The sequence below is a fragment of the Lagopus muta genome, chromosome 9, assembly GCF_023343835.1.
Source record: "Lagopus muta isolate bLagMut1 chromosome 9, bLagMut1 primary, whole genome shotgun sequence".
NCBI lineage: Eukaryota > Metazoa > Chordata > Aves > Galliformes > Phasianidae > Lagopus > Lagopus muta.
The window spans coordinates 4,619,713-4,644,649 of record NC_064441.1 but is presented as its reverse complement, the minus strand read 5'-3'; the positions used below and the strand labels follow the sequence as shown (position 1 = coordinate 4,644,649).

At 42.6% G+C, this 24,937-nt stretch overlaps 1 protein-coding gene across 3 annotated transcripts in view; it reads right to left on the bottom strand.

The window, feature by feature from the left end:
- The window catches only part of FNDC3B (fibronectin type III domain containing 3B), a 149,030-nt gene that overhangs the window by 40,592 nt on the left and 83,501 nt on the right, over positions 1-24,937 (bottom strand). For all 3 annotated transcript variants that reach the window (XM_048954494.1, XM_048954497.1, XM_048954496.1), the window contains exons 7-13: positions 18,856-18,914; positions 14,547-14,704; positions 12,367-12,426; positions 9,475-9,613; positions 9,095-9,148; positions 2,831-2,955; positions 86-260 (exon numbers count right to left, since the gene is read on the bottom strand). In XM_048954494.1, the coding sequence (XP_048810451.1) occupies positions 86-260; positions 2,831-2,955; positions 9,095-9,148; positions 9,475-9,613; positions 12,367-12,426; positions 14,547-14,704; positions 18,856-18,914 (770 nt within the window). The remainder of the gene's footprint in view (positions 1-85; positions 261-2,830; positions 2,956-9,094; positions 9,149-9,474; positions 9,614-12,366; positions 12,427-14,546; positions 14,705-18,855; positions 18,915-24,937) is intronic.

Below are 24,937 nucleotides of genomic sequence, written 5' to 3'. Positions count from 1 at the left end.
CATAATATTCTCGATAAACTTGGACTAATAAATGGAAACTCAATTTGAGCCACTCAGTACACTCTGTAGTAACAACAGCACTTACATTATCTTCTTCCTGAATTTCCAAGGTGTAGGAAATCACTTCTTCTGGCGTGCATCCTTCTACTTTATTCCACTGCAATGCAACCCATGTAACACCAGCTCGAACAAGCCTTGGTGCAGAGGGAGTCTGAGGAATATTACCTGCAGTGTAGCATACCACCTCCTGGCTGTACCCACTGGACAGGAAAAGAGGACAGAGGAACATTTAAAGACAAACCCACAAAAAAAACCTTATTGTATTCACATACATATTCTGCAGTTTCAAAAAATTTAGGTGCTGTTAATGTTTTCCAAATGGGAAAAAAAGAAAGAGCATGCAAAGTTAAGGAAAAGTCAAAACTAAGGATAGAAATAAATGGAGGATTGTCATAGAATTGTAGAATTCTGTGTCCTCACAGTCATTTTTATGAATTTCATTGCAATGACATTTGGAAAAATACCTGATTGCCTCAAAAATATTTACTTGCTCTTAACTGTGAAGTAAATCTAATTTAACAAGGAGGAACTAAAGCGTAGCAAACAAAGCCCGACTTCTACATTTTCACATGTTGAATTTGAGATATAGTTTCCACCTCTAACGAACTTGGAATACAACTTTATTTAATCTCTATCTCTGAAAGCCAAGTGCTTCAGCAAATCCAGACTCAATACTTCAGACACCCCTCCAAAGAAAGTAGGGAAAACGTATCCATTCATAGAATCATAGAATCATCGAATCACCAAGGTTGGAAAAGACCTAAAAGATCATCCAGTCCAACCGTTCACCTATTCCCAATAGCTCCCACTAAACCATGTCCCTCAACACAACATCCAGCCTTTATGACCATGCAGACTCAATAACACATAGGAGGTGCCCAGTGCAGGCTCAGACACCTTCCTCCTCTTCAGGTTGGCTTTGCTCCTTTCTAACTTTACCCACTCAAATTCCTTTGCATTTAAAGCTAGAACAAAGTTGTTCCTTCACACAGTTCAGGCTGCAACCAGACAGAACAGCATGCTCTCACCTTGTCTAAAACTCAGTATGCAATGCCTTGCAATGCAACAGGCTGTTGTGTTCAACAAGTGTGGGAACAGCTCCCATAAGACCCCAGCAGGCTGTACAATGTACAATAGAAATTTGAGAACGACATTTAAAGCAGCTAGAGTTTGGTGGATCTTAAGGAGTGCATCAGAACTCTCAACTGAGCGCAATTTTCAAATCTGTTTCTAAAGCACAATGCACTTTTGTCAGTTCATCACAGGAATGCAATGCACACAAAGAAGCCACAGCTCCTTTCCCAAGCCTTCCTTCTCAAAAACAACACAGGAACATGAATTGAAACGTCCTAACAGTTTAAAAACAACTCACCAATAGCCAACATCTGAACAAAAAGAAGAAAAACATCTCAGATGATAAATCCACAAGCATTAGAGCCAACACCATCTTAAAATATGAAGTGTTAGATGACATTAACATGCCATAATTCTGAGTGCTGTCTATAAAAAACAAGCCACGTGCTGTTGGTGCTTATCTCATAGATTAACACACAGTGGCTGACATGAGCACACTTCTTTGTAAACTCATGAGAAAAAAGGAGAGTATAACCAAAAAAGGGGGGAAGAGCTGAAGCACATCTGAAAATATTTTAAAAATCTGGCAAACAGAAGAGATTCTCAAACTGTGAACTTTGCAGGGACATCGTTATCGTGCAGCAGCACTCTTCTTTTTTGCACTTAGCAGCTCCAGCTCACATCTCTGAAACAGTAAAAACTATTTATACAGGGAGGGAGGTGATCTCGCAAGAAGCTGGTAAGGGACTCTGCAAATATGAACAGCCCCAGCATATCTCAAAGGGAAAACACACGATCACAAATACAGTAACTTTCTAAAGTTACACATTGTTAGGAGTTTCACATTTCGGAAGACAGGACAAAAAAAACCCAATCTCCCACAGCAAAGCACATCATTATAGGCCAGCTGTTTGTGTTTCCTTCTTGTAGCAATTACTGGATCCTGTTTAGCTAAGGCCAATGAACGAGTACACAAAAGCACTGGTTGTTTAGCTTCTTCACAGCTCAGCATTTCCTTGCCTGCTCTCCCTTCCACGAGTAGACCCAGCCCCTACAGCACCATGTTCCTTGGGTACACGCTGGCCCTTGCTGTGCAGTGCCTCCCCAGGAGGTCCCTGAGGGTTGGAATAAGCCTGATTTCTCACCACTTTCATTTGAACGCATCTGCTCACAGGCAGAGAAAAGCCTTTGGGTGCGCCCATCCTCTCTGGGGTCAGCCCTGCCAGTCCTGAAAGAAGGAAGGGACTGTACTGCTGAAAAAAGACAGAGGACCTTTGCTGTAAAATAGGAAAATAAATACATCAAGATTCCTTTCAAAATCTGTAACTCAACTTCCTCTTGCTTGTTTTTCTTGGTTCGCAGAGGTCCCTAGGGGGAACTTCACATAACAGATGTATTCTTTTTGTATAAGAAACAGACCACAAAACACCATTTAACACCTCAAAAGAAGTCTCTGCCTCGGCCAACCTCTCTCTCAGGGCAGTTCCCTGGGAGGCCAACGACCCCACCAGGGGAGATGTGACGAACGCAGAAGTGTTAATAATGGACCAAACATCAGATATTTAACTCAAAACCATAAAGAGGAGAAAAAAACAAAAACAGAACAAAGCAAAGTCTGCTTTTATGATTTCATTGCAAGCTGAACTCTTAAAACACTACTTTTCATCCAAGAAGTGTGCATCCTGGGCTAACTTACCTAGTACCAATGTCATTCTGAGCTGCGAGTCGGAAGGTGTAACCCAAAGCTGGACACAGCTTAGTCAGCTTGCAATGCTTCTGGCTTCCAAAGTAGCATTCTCTGAAACCACTGTTCCTTTTTCCCTAGAAAGAGCAGAGTCTGTAATCAGATAGCTATGAAACAAAACCGGGTGTTTCTTATTTTAAGAACTGTTAAATGATATTAGATTTAGAGGCTTTCATATAAGCAGTGAGCAAACAGAACTCTGTACAACAGCTGCTGGCAGCACTGCTACATTACCTAAATTGATACATTTACATGCAGAATGTTGTCAGATCCCTCCTCCTTGCAGGTTATCTTCATGAGATGTATTTACAGCTTTTGACACTTTAACTGAAATGCAATTTATCCTAGTCCTTAACCTCAAGGCATACAAGCTGGGTGTGAAATTCATCTCGGGAGCCTGCAACCAATTTCTCTGTACACCAGATTCCATCGGCCCTTCAGGAACACTTCACCCACCAGAGGGCTCTCGCTGCCCGCTGTCAGCCCGCCGTGCTCCAGCTGCTCCACGGGACAGGCACAGGACTTGTCTCTGCAGCTTTTAGTTTTGGGCTATTTCCAACAAAGTGCCCCTCACTGCAGTTAATATCCAAACAGCCCAACCTGCTGCTGCCTCCTCGGGCTCTGCCCCTCTTCCCAAGCATCGTTCTTCTCCCACGGTCAATATATCACTTCATCATTAAAGACTCCCAAAATACCCAAGTGGGATGTACATTTTTCACCAGACCGTTCTCCAGCCCCTGTCCATTTCCACCTCCTTGCACTCGGATTGCAAAACAGAAGCAAGAGCTCCACAAAACACGTGTAGTAAATCTCCAGGATGTGTTTGCCAAACTAAAACAATCACACAGACCTCCAGCGCTGCACAGTTTGGAGGCACTGAAGGGACGTTCAGCACAGCAGCAAATAACCATAACTTACTTTTATTTACCCAGTGCTATTCTACATCTGTTCTAGAACTTGTTTTTACTGATGCTCTCCTTTAACTTCACCCACCTGCTCTGGCTGCAACATTACTGCACAGCCCAAATAAATTCAGGGGTGGAACTTCTTTCAATTCTAACATCCTTCAGTATACAGTTACGAGATAAAAATTCTTTTCAACAAAAGCAGAGGCCTCCCTGTTTCCCAGCTCACCCTGCTCAGTACCCTGACCACACAAAACCCGGTTACTAATCTTATGTTTCAGTAAAAGAACCATTAATCAGGGCAGGACTAATAAGAATGGGGCTTTTTCCTTTATGCAAACACTCCCTTGCAGATTCAGAGGCCTTCCATTAATTTTTCTTTGATGGTTTAAAATCATCCCGACTTCGCTGCTTTCAAAGCACTTGAAAACATTTAATCTCTTTTGACTTTGTGCTTAGGGATGTATTTTTTCCATCACTTCCCTGTGCTTTTTCTCCAAGAGAACAGAGCAACCAAATGCTAAGCACGTGATTAACGAGTACAGCAATGGCTGGCTAAAAAGGGAAGCCATGAAAAGCCTCACCTGCAGCACAGCACCTGAACTGAGAGCAACAGACCATGGAAATTCCACTTGGTCAGACCGGTGGGTTAAAACCCAACTTTAACATTTGGTAATCTTCAACTTCACCATCGTACAAATTCTGACACTGTATATATCTTTCTTCTGGATCTGGTATCATACATTCCCCAAGACTCACTCAGAGACTGACTGGTATTCAAGTTACTCAGACTGGCTGGTATTTCGGCTTCTATTGGCACTAATTGGATAGGCTGGCCGATATTTCTAATTATTCTGGCATTAATGGCCTGGAAATAGTCTCTCTGCTCCTTCCCTCCCAAGATTTATGAAAGCTCTAATGCTGGCATAATTATGGACAAGCACAACTGGCAGGCTGGTACTGGCTGCCACCCAAGAGCCTTGCAGCTTTCCCAGAATCCTTCCCCTATTCTTTGTATATTCAGCATCCAACTTTTAATCCTCTAAATAATGTTTCGTAAGTTGCTTAAAATACACTGTATCATTTCCTCAAATATTTCTAATCCACAAATTTCAGAGGGAGAGCAGCCACTGTCTGATTTCCCCAGCCCTGCTTTCTCCAGCCCGCACCGCCTTCTATTCACAGTGACAGCCCATGCTGTGCTGGCATCAGGGCCCGTCCGAGGAAACGGGGGCAATTTAGCTCCACCAATTCATTAGACTTGCACAATACTATAACACAGCGTATTAGCAGAGATTTTAAAAGGTTCTCCTGCTGTTTCAGCTCCATTTGAAGCTCCACGCACACTTAAAACGGTGCTGAAGTTTCTCGTGGAGATTGGGTTGATGGAGATGATGGGAAAGAGATTTTAAGCAAGTTTCGTTGGCTACTGTCCTTGCAGAAGACACTGTCAGAAGGGATGAGCCACTGTAGGAGAAGGGAAACAGGAGCAGAGCACAGCCCTTCCCAAGCCCTCAATGCAAAGGGCTTGAATGGAAGCTGCCAGCATCAGACCTGCAACCAGGAGGCACAGTGGCAATCTGTTCCAGGCCACAGCAGCGTAACTGCTGCACTTGGTTCATGCTGGCAATAAAAAGCACCAGACTGATACTCGATCTGACACCAGGCTGTGATGCAGACTGTAGGGGTGATAATAAACACACTTGAATATTTCTGCAAAGCATTTATTGTGCTGGCACTGCTGCAAGTGGCTGAACTTTCTGTATATACAAACACTCAGAAAACAGAGCAGGACTCGCAAAACATCCCTAAAATGTGTATATAAAAAGCAAATGGTTTTATCCAAACATCTCCTCTTGCATATCTAATAGCAGTGACACGGGCACAAAACAGACCTAGAGGGCAGGAAGGCAAACATGCACCTAAAAGCCCGAACAGAGCAGAGGTCTGTGTATCCCTGGTGTCCTGGTGGAGCATCGCTGGGGCTCACGGACCAGAAGGTCAGCTAGTACAAGTCAGCACATCTCTGCCAGCTGGTCTTAAGACATTTAAGACTTCTTGGCAGAATAAAATGATCTCCATCTATTGCAGTATAAACTTCCATGCACATGGAATTGAATTGGGTGGTAATGAACCTGTCTCTCTCTTCCACAGATTAAAACACAAAGCTCTCTGGATCAAAAATAAGGCATGAACACACTGCATGCCCTTGTCTCTGGCTCAGAAACAGTCCCACGGACAATGAATAGGGTATCCTCACCATCCGTATGCACAAGAGAAACATTTATTTACTACCACTCAATCACAGAATGATCATTTCACGTCTAATTAGTAACAAAGGCCTGATTCTTACAGCACTGCCAGGGGCAATTTCTAATGCAACTGCAGTTCACTAAGTTTGATGAATGCTGGCATCTGGAGAGAGCATAAGCTCTGCAGTGATGTTCTGCTACGTACATTTTTAATGCATCTTATTCAGATCAATCTTTTTTACCCTGAATTATGAATCCAGGCTCTATGTCACCAAATGGCTAGTTTAGGTTCGTAAGGTCAAAGGGAAATGCAGAAGAAGAGACAGAAGGTGGAGTTTTCCCCAATTGCTGCTGTAACAAAGTGCTTCCAGCCTGCTGGTGCTAAATCCCAGCAATCGAAGTGTGGGCACATCCAGATCCCCTGGAATTTCAAACCACTGGAGAAGAGGGGTTGCTCCTAACACCCCTGAAGTCAATGGAAACTTGGCTACAAGCACACCATTTAACTGAGCAACAATTTGCTGACCTTTTGCTCTCTGCTGGAGAACGAAGGTCCCTCTGCTACTTGCAGCTTTTTCAGGCAGTTTAAGTTAAACCAGTTTGTTAGCAAGGCTTTACTACAGTAATTCAACGATCTACACCAGAACAGAGAAAAAAAGAATTTGCCTTTTCTAAGTAACAGACAACAGCCTGTTCAAACAATTTAATCCAAACTGAGGGGGAAAAAGATGGAACAGCAGGATTAGCTTTGTCTATCTACTGCTTTATTTTCCAGGCCCCGCAGGTCAGGAAAAAGCTCAGAACTGACCTGCAGCCATGCAGGGTAAGGTGCTGTCCTCCTACTCCAACTTAGAGCCTCACCCAACCCTAGGGCTGTAAAACAGCACCACGCTTCTGCCATCATTTTACAGCAACCATTTACTTTTTGAGTAGGAAAGCAACACCATCTCTAATCCTGGCTGCATTTTAGATACTATAAACTTCAATTCATCAGCCACAGGAAGCTGTGAGGTCTGAGATGCACTGCTTCTTGTAACTCACTCCCTACCTCTTACTGCAGAGTCACATTTTCTATGCAGACTGCCATCTTGGTGTGTTTTTCTAACTTTGTTATTGGACAGGTTTCTTGTTCTCCATTCATGCAATACCCCCTGTGCTTTGCAGTTGCAATTTAATTTCCTTCCGATCACCGATTTTCCTGTGTTTATATTTTATCCTGTGCCCCATAGCTAATGAATGCTGCTCTAGCTGAGCTCTGGCAGAGCTTCTGCTGTTGCCTGGCAAGCATTCTCCTCTCCCTCCACATATTTACTTCTTGATTTCAGCAGGACACAGTGTGGCATTGTAACAAAGCTGGAGCATTTGCCTAATCGAAATTTACGTGGCGCAGAGAGAGTACAACATTTACAAATGACATGGGCTGCCATTCTTTCATCCGTGCTGGCCAGCTGTCCGCTGGGATCTCAGATTTCAGGACTGTTACTGAGAAAACAAGGTAATCAAAGTAGATGGGCAAAGGCAATCAGGATTCCTGCATTCTTTGCCACTGGTGCATACTCTAGTCTAAAACAAGCTACTTTTGCCCCATGAAAGAAAAAGAGGCATAATCAATCTTTCTAGTTATATTCTCAGTATTAAAGTTTGAAAGGACAAGAGCAATCTGTTACACATAAAAAAGACAACTGGGCACCACGTGGACAAAATTAACATTGAAAATATGTGCACTGTATTAATGTTCTGTTGTTGGTCCTTCACCTCAAATCTTCACATTCTCCCCTTCCCTCCTCCACTCCTTCATTCCTCTGTGTTGTTATGTTCCCATGGCTTCCCAGCTAATGGAAGCTTTGCAAGAGATCAAAACTGCAGAATCAAGATGTCACAGAATGTATAATGGGATTATCCTGGCCTGTCCTTTAGGAGAAATATTTTTTTTATTTCCTTTCCCAGACCTCACACTCCATTTTTTTCTTCTCCACCGAAAACCTTTCCCCTTCCATTATGCAGAGAGAGGCAGCCAGCCGCTCTGGAATTATTGTTTTATTTTAGTTCAGCGGGTTTCTCATCATGAAGGTCCCACTTGCTGTGATAGTGCATCCAGTAAATGTTTGCACAGCGGGTGGTTCCAAATGCCAAACATGTAGCAGACCGATCTGGGAACATATTACTAGTGAAATGATGGAGAACTGTTCATAGCAGACTATTCCCTTTAGAATATTATTTTTAGAATATTAAAAACCCAAGAGATGTTTCTCAGACTGAACAACTACACGCCCCTCCACACTCTTCACTTCCTGACTCATCACGTTTTATTTTTAATGTGTTGCCCAAGCCTTCTGTCACCAATACATTTTTCCTTCAAAGATGATAACCACTGACTCACGCTTTCTGCAAAAACATGACTTGTGCAATGGCAAAAAGGCACAAAGGAATCAGGGGAAGGAGGGAGGACTTGCAACCAGAACTCACTTCAAGCAAGCAGCACTGCACACCCCTTGCTTTTGGCCCTCTCCCCAGTGGCACGCTGCTCACTAATGCTGTAAGTTAAGACACCTTTGGGGCAGAAAACCAGAATTTTCCCTGGTGTCTGTAAGAGTACTAAAAGTCACTGTGTAAAGGATACCATTACTTTAAGCTTGAGTACATTTTCTGCACAAAGGTCTCCATGATCATGTCCTGCTGCCCTTGAGGCAGGAACAGTGTTTTTCCTTCTGCACTTACCATCCAGAAGAATGTGATCATGAACAGACCTCTTAAGATATATCACAATGCAAGCAGTTACATAATAAGTAATGCTAACTGAAAAATTAGGCACACCACGCAGTAAAAAATTGAATTTCAAGAGTACAGAAGCAGTAAACAGTGTCTCTTCATAAAACACCAAATCGTAAGCATTCCCCTCACTGCTCCTTTCACAATTCCAACTCTACCGACTGTCATCAGGATTTCATTTTCCTACTTCTAGTTTCCCCTCTATTTAATTATTTTTCTTTACTCAGAAAATCCTTGTAAAGCCTGAGTGCCATTTATTTACGTATTTATTTCAACTGATTGTTGCTTACCTCATCCCACTCTAGAAGGTAGCTGGTGATTTTTGAGCCATTATCAATGGGCGCCTATGAACAAAAACAAACAAAAGGCAGTTTTGGGAATAAGAGAAGTGCTTTTTGCCCCCAAGCATATGAGTGCAGTTTAAAGTAAAATTAAAGCACACAGCTTGGCAGCCTCTTAACGACTAACAAGAAGAAGCTGGAATGTAATGAAACACATACATTTTAAAAGTCAAGTCAGTGCACAGGGAGGGATTTGTCAGAGCAGAGCAAGTTCATGTCCTTTACTGAAAAACGCCTGTCTCATTTTCAGTTACGTTTTACAGTTATGTTGGCATGCTGTATTTTCCTCAGATTTTGTGAGTGCCCACCCTGACCCAAGCATTACCTACCTTCCATTGTAAGGTTAAGGAGCTTTTGGTCCTGTGAGAGGGCTTGGGTGGGAAGGGACACTCTGGTGCTGAGCTGTGAGTGGTGAAGCTTACTGGCTCTGAGCAGGAACCCCTTATTGAATTGTACGTTGCATACACCCTGGAAATGGACACATGGAATTGGGTTATACATTTGCTGACCAGACTAGAAAGGACTGCCTCAGCCATAACACTAGACTACCAAAGCATCCACGATACTGTCCACCAATGACAGATTTCTCACAAAACAGTGGCTGTCTGCTTCACTTGGTACAAATATCCAAACAAATGCACAGCCGAAGAAGAGAGTTACAGCATCTTATGCACCAACTCCCATTGCCCACTGGGTTACCATCATCTTTTCTTTCTACCACGAGAAATTATTTCATTGGCTACTGTGTCGTTTTGCACACTGTGCAAAAAATGCTCCTCAGAAGATAACAAAGCATGAATTCATAATTAAACAGGATGAACATGAATGCTCTGTTCATGCTTGACTCACATGTGCCATGTCCAGTGGTGGCAACTGCTGACCTCCCTCCATGAGTACAAGCTTCTACACAGCTGCAGTGCCAATATTTAGTGAGCTCTTGGAGTTAAAACTAACACAAACACAAAAATAGGGATAAACACAGCTCAAAAGCATCGCTGTGATAGAAGTCAACTTGATTTCAGGCAAACTGTCTATATACCAGCATAGAGGGATATAACTGTTCCAAACACATGAAAGCAAAACATATCTGAGCACCTTTATACAAAATGAAAAAATCAATGGTATTTTTCTCCTCCACATTTTCCATGAAGCAAAAGAAAGTGCAAACTTGAAGTCTTCTACTCAGAAAACATTCCAACCCTGACCAGACAATGACCTCTGGGCTGGCTGTAGCTATTGTGCACTTGAATGGGAAAGGGCAATTTCTAAATTTGTTTAGAGTAGGTAAGAGTAATTTATGCACAATGGCCACCTACTCAGAATCAAACCTTAGGGGGAAGTCACAAGAACTGCTCTAGTGCTGTTTTATAGCTCACCTGTTAGCAGTCAGGAGTAAAAACAAATGCAATTAATTAATTGCCTCTGCAGCTGGCAACTGGCCACACTGTGTGCATGTGTGTTGGAAACAGGCAAGGCTGAGAAAGCAAGCACATCACTGGGAAACACAGATATGTAAAGATGAGTTTAAGGATCATCTTCTGCAAGTCACTGGAAAGCTGAACTGCTGGCTTTGCCAGTTGGAAGCTGTGATGGTACCTGTGTGTCCCTGTCACTAAATGCTCTGCTGCTGCTTCCTGCCTGCTGGAATGTTTCTTGAGAAACAAAGAGAAGGTAACAAGGGTTGTGAAATTACTTGGCTCTGAAGTTCCTGTAGCATAAACCTTTTATGTGATTAAAGACTTCATTTTCACCCACCTTAGCCATAAAAGGGACCAAAAGGCTCTCACAAAGGCACATGCCATCATCTTTGTACCTACCAGGACAGTAATATTTGAACCCACATCCTGCACTTCTGCAGAGTGGAGAGGCTGTTCTAGGTGCCCAGGGCCCAATGCAACACTTATCAGTGTGAAAACAGAAGCCCTTGGAGATGCTGCCAAGGTTAAGCAGACCCAGAACAACGTGCTGAGTAACGGCTGCTCACATGCATTTCTTTACTTCGTAGCTGTTAATACATAATGCAGTTTCAACTAACAAGAAAATTGTCACAGAAAGCAGTCTGCTTTTTCAGCATTGGTTTCCTCCACTACAAACACATGCTGCTGCTTTTTAGGTCTGACTTTTACATTTGGCAGTCACTCATTCTCTTTAAACAAAAGTTACAGCTAACTGTTCACAAATGATTTATAATTTGGCAAACGTGCAGGAAAACAGAGGGAACTGTAGGTAGGCAGATAGGCAGAATGAATTGATTTGGAAGCAAGCCAGCCAAGATCTGAGGCAAATACACCCTTCGAAATCCTATGAGGTCTCAACGCCTCACTTTGTAAGACTACCACGTTATTTTGGAAGTTTGCTTTAAAAGCTACACTCAATTGCTTACTGTAGGAAGCTCAGCAGTGTTCTACAACTATCTCCTTGCTACCATCCTTCGGCTGCTGTGGCTGCAACTACTGCCCAGGCAGGGAGTCTGAGCATCTCAGACAAAGTTACTCAGGGACCTGAGCAATACTTCAAAAGGCACCAACAGAAAGTAACTTTGAAGAAAAAGAAGGTATAGTATCAGAGGAAGAAAGATGCATTTTGTTTGGTTGTTTGCTCTCCTTGCTTAGAAGTGCTTGTTTAAAGCTTAACAGTAGTGGCCTGGATGGGAAAGAGCCAAACATAGCCCTTGTCCAGACAAAGAGAAGGAAACAACAGACAGGAGCGAAAGGAACTTTTTAAAGGATATTGAGTGTAAGGGAGCAGGATGTGAATCTGAAGCCTTAATTCATGAGTCAAGTCTTTAAAAAACACAGCATGAGTAGATGGTGTTAAAAACAGCAGGGAGCAGAATTGAGAATGTGTTAATAACTGTTGTGACAAACAATTTTAGAATCAAAGAGAAACATGGTCTAAAAATATCAAGAGAAGCCAAAGTGAATCCGTTTTTAGGGAATAAATGCTACAGTTACAGTGGTCAGGTGATCTGCAATCAGCAGCTTTACTTTGAGAAGCATGGAGTGTTTATGAAGAAAACCTAAAAATCATCTGGAGTACCTTTGAGTTTTCTAGCACATCTATATTACAGTAATGGTGAACACTTGTGGCCAATCACCACTTGCTTCAGTCAAATTTTGAACAAGCTTGAGGTATCCCATTTTTGTACACAAGCACCTTCAGGGCTGTTATATGTACACACAGACTGTATTTAAGTGATCTTCATATTCCCACTGACTCACCTGACATGATAATCTGTTGCTGGCCTAAGGTCTTTCAGGTTGTATTCTAATTCTTCTCCACTGTAGAGAAAAAATACATCAATTAATTATGAAAAGCAGCATCACACTCAGCACCACTATTGCTTCTCCAGTGACAAGCGACTCCTACATGCATTGACTTGAAAGAAGAAACAGAAATCCCACCACAGAACAATAGTAGTAAACAATACACGAATAATTTGTCAACACATTCCATGTTCTTGAAAACTTTATACAGCTCTGCATAGGTAACAGAAGGTAGCTATCATCCTAATCTGTTAAGTAACCTATTTATTTCAACGCTATCCTTACATTTTGTTGACATTAGATAAAACTCGCTGTGTTTTTCAACCCTCTCAGTGCTGAGGACAGAATCAATACAACATTATTCTGCACTGCTTGCACGTTCATTATTTCAAAATACTTTTTAAAAAGTGTGAGCCATTGGACACCAGAAGAAAAAGCACTGTTTCTTCCACAACTGCTTCAATAAGTATCATTGTTTTCCCTTCCAGAACCACACTCTGTGCAGACCATACCAAGCAGATGTTTAATTAATATTCTAACATTACTGAAAGAGATTCACGACTCTTTTAATAGCAGGAACAACTTTCAGTAACATCAGAAGGACTAAGTTTCAGGTATTTTAGGAAAAAAAAAAAACAGGAAAAAAACAGTGTAAAAATTGGGCTGGTGTGTCAGGTAAGCCTGAAATTAACATTCTTTTCCTTTTGGTTAGTTTGCTGGCAAGTGAATGTTTGGCTCTAGTCACATACTGCTCATCTTCATAGAATTCTTTGAGCTTAAAGGGGCACATAAAGGCCATGTGGTCCAACTCCCTGCAACCCACAGCTCCATCAGAAGCTCAGAGCCCCACCAGCCTGACCTCAGGGATGCCAGGGACCAGGCAGCCACGGCCCCTCTGGGCAACCTGTGCCAGTGCTTCACCATTTTCTTAAGATTACAGTGTGGGTTTAGCAGTTAGTTACATAATAATCATCTCCTGTAAGTGCTTGGCTTGTTCATAGTTTTATTAACATATGGGAAATGGGAAAACTCTCTGCTGTAAAGAAATATTCCGTAGATAGTTGGGAAAATACAGGGAGATGTCTCAGAAACACGGGAACAAGATCAGACAAAAAGCACGTGCCTGCTGGGCTGCCAGAAATTCAGAAAATAAAACAATTTTTTAAAAAAAGCATTTTTAAATATAGCCCAATCTCTGTAAATTCAGTTTTTCCCTTTTGAAAAGGGTGCACTTCTCTGCAGAAAGAGAATGCATTGAACATATTGCAGGACCTTCTTTCACTTCTACGTAACAGCGATCACTGTTGGTCACAGCAGGGCACACACAGCACGTTCAGCTAACAGTTGCACACTGGCCAGCAGCAGGAGACAGATTACTCTGAGCAGCTTTAAAACAGATGCACAACGTTTCATAACCAGGAGAAAATGTGCAGCCATCAGAGCAGGCACAAAAAGTACTTGAATGCATCCTTTCTGTTTTAAGAGCTCCTCAGAATGCATTAACATATGAAGATAACTCACAAACAGCTAGTGTAAATATCAGAGAGAAGCAGTCAGCACCTCCCTGGTTAATGCTCTCAGTTTATACTACCCAAGGCAGTCATGCAGTGGACCAGGAGGGATACCCTAATCCACAGGATGTCTTAAGAAAGGAGACAGCTTGGTCTCAAGAGGGAATTCCACGGACGCTGTACCACCTGGACTCTATGCAATGACATTTGTGAAGGATTAACTATTTCACTATAGCCAGGGTCACAACTCAAAGTTCTCTATCCCAGACATCATTACAGGGAAAGAAAGAAAGGCGTAACACCATCTGTACTTGATCATGAGCTGAGCTCAGCGGATCACTGACATTAGAGACGGAGAAATCCCTCTGAATTTTTACTTAAGGCTGCTAGGAGCCAAGCATTCAAGGTTTTTCTGCAGAGCAATGCAGCCAGCTGATCAGTGTGCTCCTTAATCAATCTAAGGCAATGAAAAGGAATAGAAAACTCAAGTTTTTCCTGTAGTGCAGTGTGTTGAGGAGAGGGAAGGAGAAAAGCAACAAGGAGCTTGTGGTGAGCATCCTGCCAGCTTGCTGCAGTGAGAGGGTCAGATGGGGTGGAGAGGAAGTGTAAAAATGGTCCTGTTACCTGTAAATAATCTTGTATTTTCCATCCTTCCCTTTATCTGATAAGGCAACCTCGTAAGTACAGGTATAAGGCAAACCATTGTTGTGTCTATCCGTGTTTAAAAGGCCGGCAGGAGGTGACCATGACAGCAAAACCGTTCTTGCTTGAATGTTTGTTACCTATGAAAGAAACATCAATTTAAAATCATATCACAAAATGAATCACTTTATGTCTTGACAAAAAGACTGCTTTATGATCCCTGGTCATAGAATGGCCTAGGTTGAAAAGGACCTCAAAGATCATGTAGTTTCAACTCCCCTGCCGTGGGCAGGGTTGCAAACCACCAGACCAGCTGCCCAGACATCAGTGGGCGCAGCTAACATGGGATCTAACTGCCAGATGGGTGGGAGATTTCTTTAAGAAAACATTGAAAAAGTGCCTCAAACCTTAGCACCAGAGAACAGAGCAGTTTCATCAGCCCAGCAGTGCAGCACTTCTCCAGCAATACAGGTCCAAATAACACTAGACTGAAGGAGGAGCGCAGCCAGTGGCATCAGCCCTCAAGGACAGCCTTCTGTTATCAAGCCAAGAAAGAAAGAAAACAACCCCTTCACAGCCCACAGCCTCAAGAGAAGTACAGAACAACGGGAACACTGGCTACCTTGGAAAGACTGCACAGCATTTTTATGCACATCTTCTGAAAGAAGTGCAGAGATGATACCCTGCAGCATCATCATCCAGATCTGCCTCCCAAGTGCCTTCACTCAGTGTGGAACACCATCCTCACATGAAAGCTCAGTGCTTCCAGGTGAAAAGTACTCTGACGGTGTATGAGTGTGCTATATCAAGCAGATTCTCTCTGAGCAAGCCGTAAATGTGTTTTTAATGCACTGACAGGGAGGTGACACCATGAGGTGTCTCTCCTTAAGCTCTTGAAAGTTCAGGATTTTAATTTATAGATTTTATAATTTATAGGCTAGATAGCTTACAAAAATCCCAAATGCTTCAGAAAAGACAAATAAGTTTTATTCAACAGTTTGTATGTGAATTAAATTATGACAAAGGTACTTAGAGATAACTGCCCATATTTGAAATAATACTTTTAGAAGATCATAAACACACACTACTACTATACTAGCTCAACCCATCAACACACAGTTTCTTTTATTATCATGGAAATATGCTTGCATAATTGTTTTTCAAAAATCCAGACGAACTTGGAGCTTGAAGCACGATATCCTGCCAATGTTCTATTGAAGTGTTTTTCTCTATGACTACCCACAGGGACACACGTATGTATATTCCGCATATAGTTAAAAACTTTGGCCTTTCATGAACTTCAGCAATCTGTAAAAAGTTAAGTCTTTTCTACGTTTCTTAATAGAAGAGAAAGGGCACTACAGACTAACCACGAGGAAAAGTCAGCCTAATGCTGCAATCAGCATGCACACATCTCCATGCAGAGGCTCAGTTCCCAAAGCAGCTCCCAGGCACGGTGCTGCTCCAGCTGCCTTGACGGCACGGCGTTCTGCAGGGCTGCATAGCAGGCACGCTGACTGCTGATGGGCAGCCCGAAATACAAACCCGAGCTGCACGCACACCAAGGGAGTAAAGCAACAGAGAGTTTGCCTGTGTGATAAAGTCAGAAAAGGCAAACCATACACTCCCTGGGTATATAGGGCAGCACAGCCTGTGCGTGCTCAAGAGAGCACTGGGAGCAGATTTACTTGCACGGGGAGAGATAAACCTATCTCCTGCTCACAGAGTTACAGGCTCACTATCGTGTCATGTTTACCAGCCAAGGGTGTATCTCCTCTGTATCTGATTTAATGCCAAAGCCACCACCACTTCACCAGGCAACTCCTACGTGAGCAGGAAACACTCGCTTTGCTATGAAAAAGGATAAGTTAAATAAACTTAAGGAATGCTGGAAGTGGCAAGCAGGCACTCACAGGTCTCTCAGGAGCCTGAAGCCCCTTTTGTCCTGGGAAAAGAAGTACCTTCCAGACAACAGCAAGCAGAGCTGGAGCTGCACTTTCAGTCTGTAGGGGACAGGACAGCTAAACTGCAAGAATCACCCATTTACCACAGGAAACTGTTCACTGACACTGTCCTACCATTATCCTACCAGGTCACACCAGCACAGCACTTGGCCACAAGCTCAGCAGAAGTGGGGCTTCTGCTGAGGCTCTGCATGCCCAGCCCAACCCTGCAGCGCCCAGCACTGCCCCACGGCCGGGCAGCAACAAAAGGTTCTTCTATGAGGAGTTTTGTGTGTCTTGCAAAAAGCACAGTTAATTATTTCTGAAACCTTCTCAGTCGACACAGTGAATGTCTGCTTTATATGCTATCAAAACTTGCTGGTGTAAATAATTATTTTCTAAAAGCCCCTGGGAAAGAATCCCAACTGCTGTGCTGCTGTAATAAGGTTACAAGGCTGATGAATATCCACCCCTCCACTCTTTCAGGTAACACACAATGTTTCTGTACAACTTTCATTATCTTTCAAATTCCAGGTTAGCATTCACAGGCATCGTGTGGTTTGGGGTTTTATTGTGTGTGTGAGAACTACACTGAAAGCCACATTCATCTACTCCCTCGAGGGCAGTGTTTGAAAGACATGGGGGTCAAATGGATGCATGGTTATTACTGGGGTGAGATTGTGCTTTTTGATGATGAGCCTAATCCTGCAATTTGAGGCAAAACCCCAGTGATTAAATATGAGTTTAGATGCAGAATAAGGCAACAGAGCAGGCTGCCCTTTGGGAAGCCAGACCCAGTGCTGCAGCCCGGAGCTTTGCTCTGCTGAGCGCAGGTTCAGGTTTCCCTTCCCTCAGCCTGGTGTCTGCTGTAGAGAATGCCTGCTTGCCTGCTCCAGTGTGAATTAAAATCAGGAGACTGCCGTTGAAATTAAGGCACAGAATGTTTTAATTTTTTGCTCTCAATGGGATAAAACCATGACTGAAGTAGCAGCTTGGCTGCAAATCCCTCAAACCTGTAACAACACTACCTCTGAAAACAGGCTTTTTAAAATAAATCAATAACTTTAGAAGCGTGTTTACATTGTTCTTAGAGAGGTGTCTCATACTGGGACACCCAGACAGCTGGTTGGATGGCTCAGTGCATCTCCAGCCATATATGCACAGGGATCACTAGAAAATACATCCTAGCTGACTTTATGCATAATGTGATACATTTTTGTCACATATAACATTGACTACATGCACACAATCACAGTGATTAATGGTTCACGGCACTCCTATGAGTTTAATTACTCATAAATGTCTAAATTACACAGACAGTAGCAGATAATCCCCAGCATTCTTTTGCTACGTGCCATTACCATTGAACCGGGAGGTCATGCTTGGGATTTATTTTAAAGATTCCTACTTTTGAAATAATTCAAGGAAAATCAGTGTTTGTCTGATGGTAATGTTGCACTGCTCTCCGCTTTAAGTGCTCTGGTTGATAAAAATCTCATTACAGAAGGTTCCACATCCTGCTAACCTGCTCAGATTGCTTCTCTTCTCACCTCTGCAGATGTAAACACAACAGCTCACATTCTCCATTTCAAGCATTTTACAAAATCAAGAGTCAGATTCCCCTCCACACAGAACACTAACTCGCTCTGTACAATAAACCCGTGCTACTTTTGTGCTTGCTGTGCTTTCCTCTTTTCTGTTCTCTCCCAGAAAATCTCCTGAAGTGTCTGGATTCTCTTTACATCCCCACAATACCCTTTTGGTTTTTCATTTGATGCACCCAATTTGAAAATCATCACGTCCAAAGGCCTTACAGCCAGATTTCTTAACAACCTTACCTGATTGTGGTCACACCCAACATTACGGTTATTTACACAGGGATTCAATTTCCATCACAATTCGTGTGCTTTTATGGTTAAGACAAACACAGAATACAGCGATTGCCACTGAACAAAAGAATTAGCTTAATTTAATCATGATTATGGACAAATTGCTCGTGACAAATGAAATTAAACCCAGGGGGAAGGGGTAGGAGCCATGTAAAGCACCACAAGGAGCTGGACTCCCCACGACACTGTCAGTAGTGGGAGCTCTCTGCAGACAGGCAGCTGGCGTGACTCCTCCTAATACCCCTGAGTTTAAAGGATGCTTCACATTTACTCCCAATGACTATTATTCTACTGTATCCCTGTAAAATGAGTCAGATATGCATAGAAACCACAACCCATAAAGAAAAAACAGTCAGATTTTCCACAGTGAAATGACCACTATTTTGTGACATCATCTACTTATCATATTTGCTATTTCTGGTTGGTATGGGGGTAATTCTGGAATTCTGGATCACGTACCTGTGGCTTCTCCATTCCAGAAAGAATATCTTGAACCCTTTTTGTTTCTGAATCATATTCTGTAAAACAGAGAATGTGGAAATAGGAAGAAAAATAAATTAATGAAACAAAACAAAAATGTCAGCTCTATCAACGGTCCTTCAGGAAGCTGTGAATAGGAGATGCAGGTTATCTGTACACGAGCATCAGATGTTCTGCTATTGTAAATGTAAGGTATACAGTTACAGAAATTAGTGTTAAAAATATAACAGGGGAAAAGGAGAAAATGCAGTAAATGCACGTATTTGGAAAAGTGGGGTTATCTGTAGAGGTGTCCTCCACCGTGTTACTGAGGGACTTGGTTTTACAGAGTGACACCACCCTGCTTCCAAAGGCGATGGCTGTGGAAGAGCCCCAGCTCCCAGGCCAGACCCTATGTGCCAACTGTGCTCCCTCATCCCCCACCAGCGGGGCAGGATGCAATTTCCCCCGGATTAGATGAATCAATTAAGCACAGAAGATACCACAAAAGCGATCATCTGAGCAGTGGAATCAGAATTTTCCCCCACCAATCCCCCAAAGAAGTCTCGAGGTAAGGCATCAGCTCAGAGTAATGAGGTGACAGAAAGCAGCTTTATTCCTTTTGGACCGCAGCACGGAGAGGCCACGCTTTCCACTATGCTGTTCTCTAATGGAAAACTAGGAACATATTTTCTTTCTTTCTTAAATATTAAGGTAAAAGTTTGCTAGCCAAAGCAGAGAAATACATCTCCCCCACCCCTCCAAACAAAATGTGTAGGGTCTCTTTATAAAAAAAGACCAAGTATTTGACATAGGAAGCAAAAAACCGCAATACGTTAATAAAGAAAAACGGCTAAGATTAGAACAACAGCTTTCCCAAATGATTCCCCCCAAACCTGACCTACTTCTTCCAGCCCAAGAATGTGTCTTTATTTTTGTCCATGACCTGCTTTTGAAAAGTACATCTTCTTTTTGAAAATTCCATCCACTCGGCTGCCAGAAACAAACTGGCTGAATGCTGATGGCAGACCTCCAACATCAATGCCCATCTCTCCTAACAAGAGCGCAGCTCACCAAGGTGCAGAGTGGGAGTGACAGATCTGCTGCTTCGTGCATTCCTGGACTCCTTTTGGTCTCAGCCACTTGGAAAGGAACGAAGTCATAATAATTCAGAATAAGAGAAGGATAACATGAGTGCTTTTTTCCATAGCAGATAACCTTTCGAGCGTGTTATAAACTGTATAAACTGACAGGGTTTAGACAGCGCAAGATGTGTTGACTTGAAAACTATAGAGATGGACTAAACTGCTTAGGAAAAGGTTGAGATACCGACCCAAGTGACAACATCACCAAAACTGTAGGGGCTCAGAGCTCAGGGTTCCCCTTAGTGCTATTACCAGTGCAGAACTGGAAACCTGGATCCAGGCATAGAAACTGCAGAGATCCAGCAGGCTTTTCTCAAAGGGACGTTAGTAAGAAGCAGCTTCAGTGGCTACAGAACGCAACAAAAATGCTGCTACTATTCTACTGAAAGTTTATGGTTATTAGGTCATCCTTAATTACAGCCCCCAGAAGCTAAGCATGCATCACTTTCAACCTTAAATCCCAAACATGTGAGCTGAATTTTCTTTCTCTACTTTCTAGCAAGGACGCCACCAGCGTCATACTAAACAGGAGAAGAAAATAAACCCTGGAGCTATCCCACTTCCCTCTCCTGTGAAAGACAATCACTTTGTGCAGTGCTAAGTCCTCTGACCTTCGCGGGTCAAGGCTGAAGGTTCACTCTGTTCCAAATACTGGAACTGACTTTAGGACCTAATAGAGCAGGAGTACACCCAGGAAATAAATAATAATTACAATATAACCAATTAAATTAAAAATACTACCTCGATCAGGCTTCTCAGCAAAGAGTCCTACAAGCAATTTTTTGGCATTACCTCTCAGGCAGGCAGTGAGTCCATAAGGTGGCTCTGAGCAACAAGCACACCGAAGCCTTAAGATATTAAGAGCACATGGACACCTATGAGCACAGCGTGGACATTTACGAGTAATAGGTAATGCCACGTGGAAACACTGCAAGTGTAAAATTAAAGGCAGGAAGCAATAGGTGTGCACATGTGTAACAGCAGCTCAGGTGGAAAGGGAGCTCAGGATTTAGCCCAACCTCTGTCTTAAAGCTAGGAAAAGAACAGTGCAAATCTGCCCCATGGAAAAACTTGTTAACAAAACAGAAGCCATCAGTTACAAGAGAGAAACAAGCTCACAACATTGTATCATACTATAACATTCTTACAGTATTTCAAATACTTAGTTTCCCATTTCACGAGCCATAAAGTTTCTCAAGCTTCTATGGATGGCTGATCTCCTTTCAATAACAAACATAATTATTCACAGTCTCCTGAACCAGACTAAGGAGAATGGGGCTGTCCGGAATCCCACCCCAGCAGGACGCTGCCTTACCTGGCAGCCCCTTCACAGCACATCAGCATCAAGCTCAACAAGGAGCAAAAGTACTTTTTAAAGAGAAAATGAGAGAGAAGAAAAAAAAACAACCATCTCATGTGCTCTACACTGATAACAGAAGTGCTGGAAAGGCTTTTTTTCTGCAGTAACACTAACAGTCTCATGACCACCGTTAATCAACGTGCATTGGTGACTGTTCCTAGATGAGCTCACAGGGGTGCTTAGGGACAAGGATGCCACAGGTGCAGTGGTGGAAAGGTGGGAAGAACAGGAGGAGGAATAGGGAAACCATGGTGTTAAACATTCCTTTTTTCCTTTCCTTTTTTTCTGACACTGGGAACGGTTCAGTCACGTCAAGGAAGAGCCCAAGAAACACTTGGTCATTGTCCTATTCTAAGCTTTCCCCTCCACATCTGTTCCCTGCATCTGCTGTGGCAAAACTCTTCATCCTAGGAGGAAGCAGGGGGTGGGGATAAATTCCTTGTGAGTGCTCATGGAGTCCTCCGAGGGAGGGCAAAGAAGCCGAACTCTCATGCAGCTCTCACTGCCTAAGAGACGTTAGAGCTGACCCAAGCTACAAAATGGATCCAGTGTTTCAGGCTAACCAGCCTCTTGTAGCAGAGGAGCCAGCTGTAAGACCTGGAGCTCATCTCAGTTTGTGTTTTCACCAGCTCTCTTTTTTCAAAGCTTTGGGTCATCACCATAGCTTCACAGATATAACCAAGAGTAAACGTCCCTGACAAATACGCAATGCTTTCCCAGCAGCTGTTTGGTGCTAACAGCATTTCAACACTAATTCTTGCTGAACTAAAGCCTTTCATTATATGCTTCTGTTAGCATGCATCTATGTTCCTTTCTGCACGTACGGTACAAATATAATTTCAGATCTTTCCAACAACACTTCTGAAATCCAAGAACAGCTTTAAAATACAGGAAAAAAAAAAATCTTTTCATTTCAAGGTAAGTTTGAAGTTTCCATGAATATTTTTCATGTTTGCATGAGCAGCAGCTGTGTATGTAAATGGTTTGAAATAGCTGCAAGCTCTAAACTAATTAACATTTTCCCATTGCAAATAGAGATTTTAGGTTTGTTCTGCATTCTTTCCTCCACAGAAAGGAAGAGGTCCAGCTCAATACTTAGCTTCTGGCCACAGAAAGTATTTACTGTTTCAACAGCCTTTCCATTCCAAAGCAATGACATCAGCACCAGCACTTCACAAGCTTCCAGCCTAATTCTCAAGCAGAGCTCCACGCTCACAGATATGCCAGTCATAACATGACATGCTTTCTCAGAATCTGTTCCAGATTTATTGGGGCTGTGACCAGCTTTAATGCAAGGAGAGATCTTTTATCAGTCACGTACTGCACAACCTATGAGCTGCAAGGAAACAAACTTCAGAACACAGCACAGCTCCTTTGTGAACTGCCTGCCGATGTCAAGGCTAAAGACACACTCCTCTTTGGAACACATACAGATCTTTTGCTTTTAGATGACTGTAGAAATACACATTAAATTATGTGTATCTCCTTACACAAGAACAAGCCTAAAACTTCAGATGCCACACTGCAGTGAAGTCACAGAAATGAGGACTGGTGGGGACGTTGCATTTCAGCGTTTCAACTTTCTGCTAATACCAACAAAGCTAACAGAAACATCAGCAATAGAACACGACTGCAGCTCCCATGTCTGTGCTAGAGAACCTGACACTGCCCAACTTCAAGAACAGATCCAATTGTTGAAATGATCCCGTTCTTAAAAAATAAATTGCTGTGCATGAAGATCTTACACTAGTCCTCCATTTCTAAGAGTCTTCCCCAACTGCTGTCTTACTCCTCCTGCTAAAATGCCTTACTTGATGTATATAAGTGTGGTCTTCAAAACCAAATCCGTATGGAAAGCATATCCACAGTCAAGCTACTCCCTAATTAACTGAAGGCAATCAAAACAGAAATCCTGCATAACATCCAGAAATCTACTGTCAGACTTAAATAACTAAAATGAATCCCTAGCTATTGGGATTTACTGAAACGTATGCCTCAGCATCATTGTAATCTATGCATAAATTAAAGGATGCACATCAAAGCTCTCTTGGCCACAGTTCACGTCTCTCAACCTGATAGCTTTCCCACAACTGCTGTCAGTTTTCTACTGCCAATGTGGCTGGGCATTCCAAATAACTGGAGTGCAAATTCAGTTCATCTGGTTTATTCCTCTTTCACATCCACATTCTGCAACTTTAACCAAAGATATCTGCTATCACTTCGACAAGCACCAGATGTTTTCTCACCAAGCAGATGCAGAAACATTCAGATGCACATAACTTCCTCTAAAATTTGTTTTAAAACTAAATATTAATTGCATTCAATGCTTCCATGTCCCCCAGTACTGTTTTGATGTACATTTCTTCTAGGAAAGCTGCAGCAAGGGAAATAAGATCAGCTGCACCTACAAGAGAAATGAAATGCTGGATGCAAGGGACAAATGGAGTGTAAGTGACAAGCTGGGTTTGTTTTTCTCTGCTTCTTTGTGGCTACTGCTGGGACACAGCAATAACAACTCCTGCTTCATTGGCTGAAGATCTGAGTGAATTCCTACTGTGAACACGCAGTTGGTCCATTAGAAGGCAGAAAAGGGCTTTCTTAGGAAAATACAGCAACTGCCCAGTCTATATCACATACAATTTTCATCTTAACAAAGCACTCTGTACATCTTGCAAAGAAGATAACAGATGCAATGCACTTACATATGGCTGCAGCTGGCTGGTTTTGAAGGAACACCAAATAAAACAATGACATAACCCACAGAAACATAGAAAGCACAAGCTGAATCTACTGCAACAACAGACTTGACTTATACATAGGACATCTCAGAGAACTCTCCTTCCTACTTTCGACGTGCTTTAGCTCATTCTCTCTATCAAAGCAGTTTTGCCTTTATTTACCTTAGGCAGCTTGTTTTTTTGCTATTACACAACAGCAGCCTGCCTGCTACTTGGGCTTGAGAAGATGAAAATCTGCTGATAAACATGCACTGGCTCCACGGGCTGCCACATGCAGTGGCCACAAGGCTTCCCTTCCGTGAAGCCACAGTGAAAAATGCCATAGCTGATTCACAAAAAAGCAGCTAGCCAAGAACAGCCATTTAATATTCTGCTGATTTCATTAGCATAATTTAAAGTGCTACAGAATGCACTCCAAAGCACTCCTCTAAGCTGTGCCAGGCAAATCCCTGCATCCACACTTGCAAGATGTGTGAAGACTCCCCACGCTGGCAAGCTATTAGTAAGGTTGAACAAAGCATCTTTGTAGCTAAAAATACAAATATCTACAGGTTGAGCAGCTGAGAGATGTAAGACATTCACATTCTGGCCAAGGAGGGGACTGCACAGTTATCTGCTGAACAGCCACCAGAGAACAGCAGCTCAGTGCAGTTCATCTCTGATGAGATCACATAGGCAGGCTTGGAAATTTTCTTTTTTTTCTCCCCAAAATTACACAGTCACTACTTCCTAATTAATAAGTGATTTTAATCAATCACTGACCCTTCCTGCACCCTGCCCAACCTGACTGATGACCAAACTGCTATAATGTGAGTTTACCAGTGCTTGTTTTAAACAAG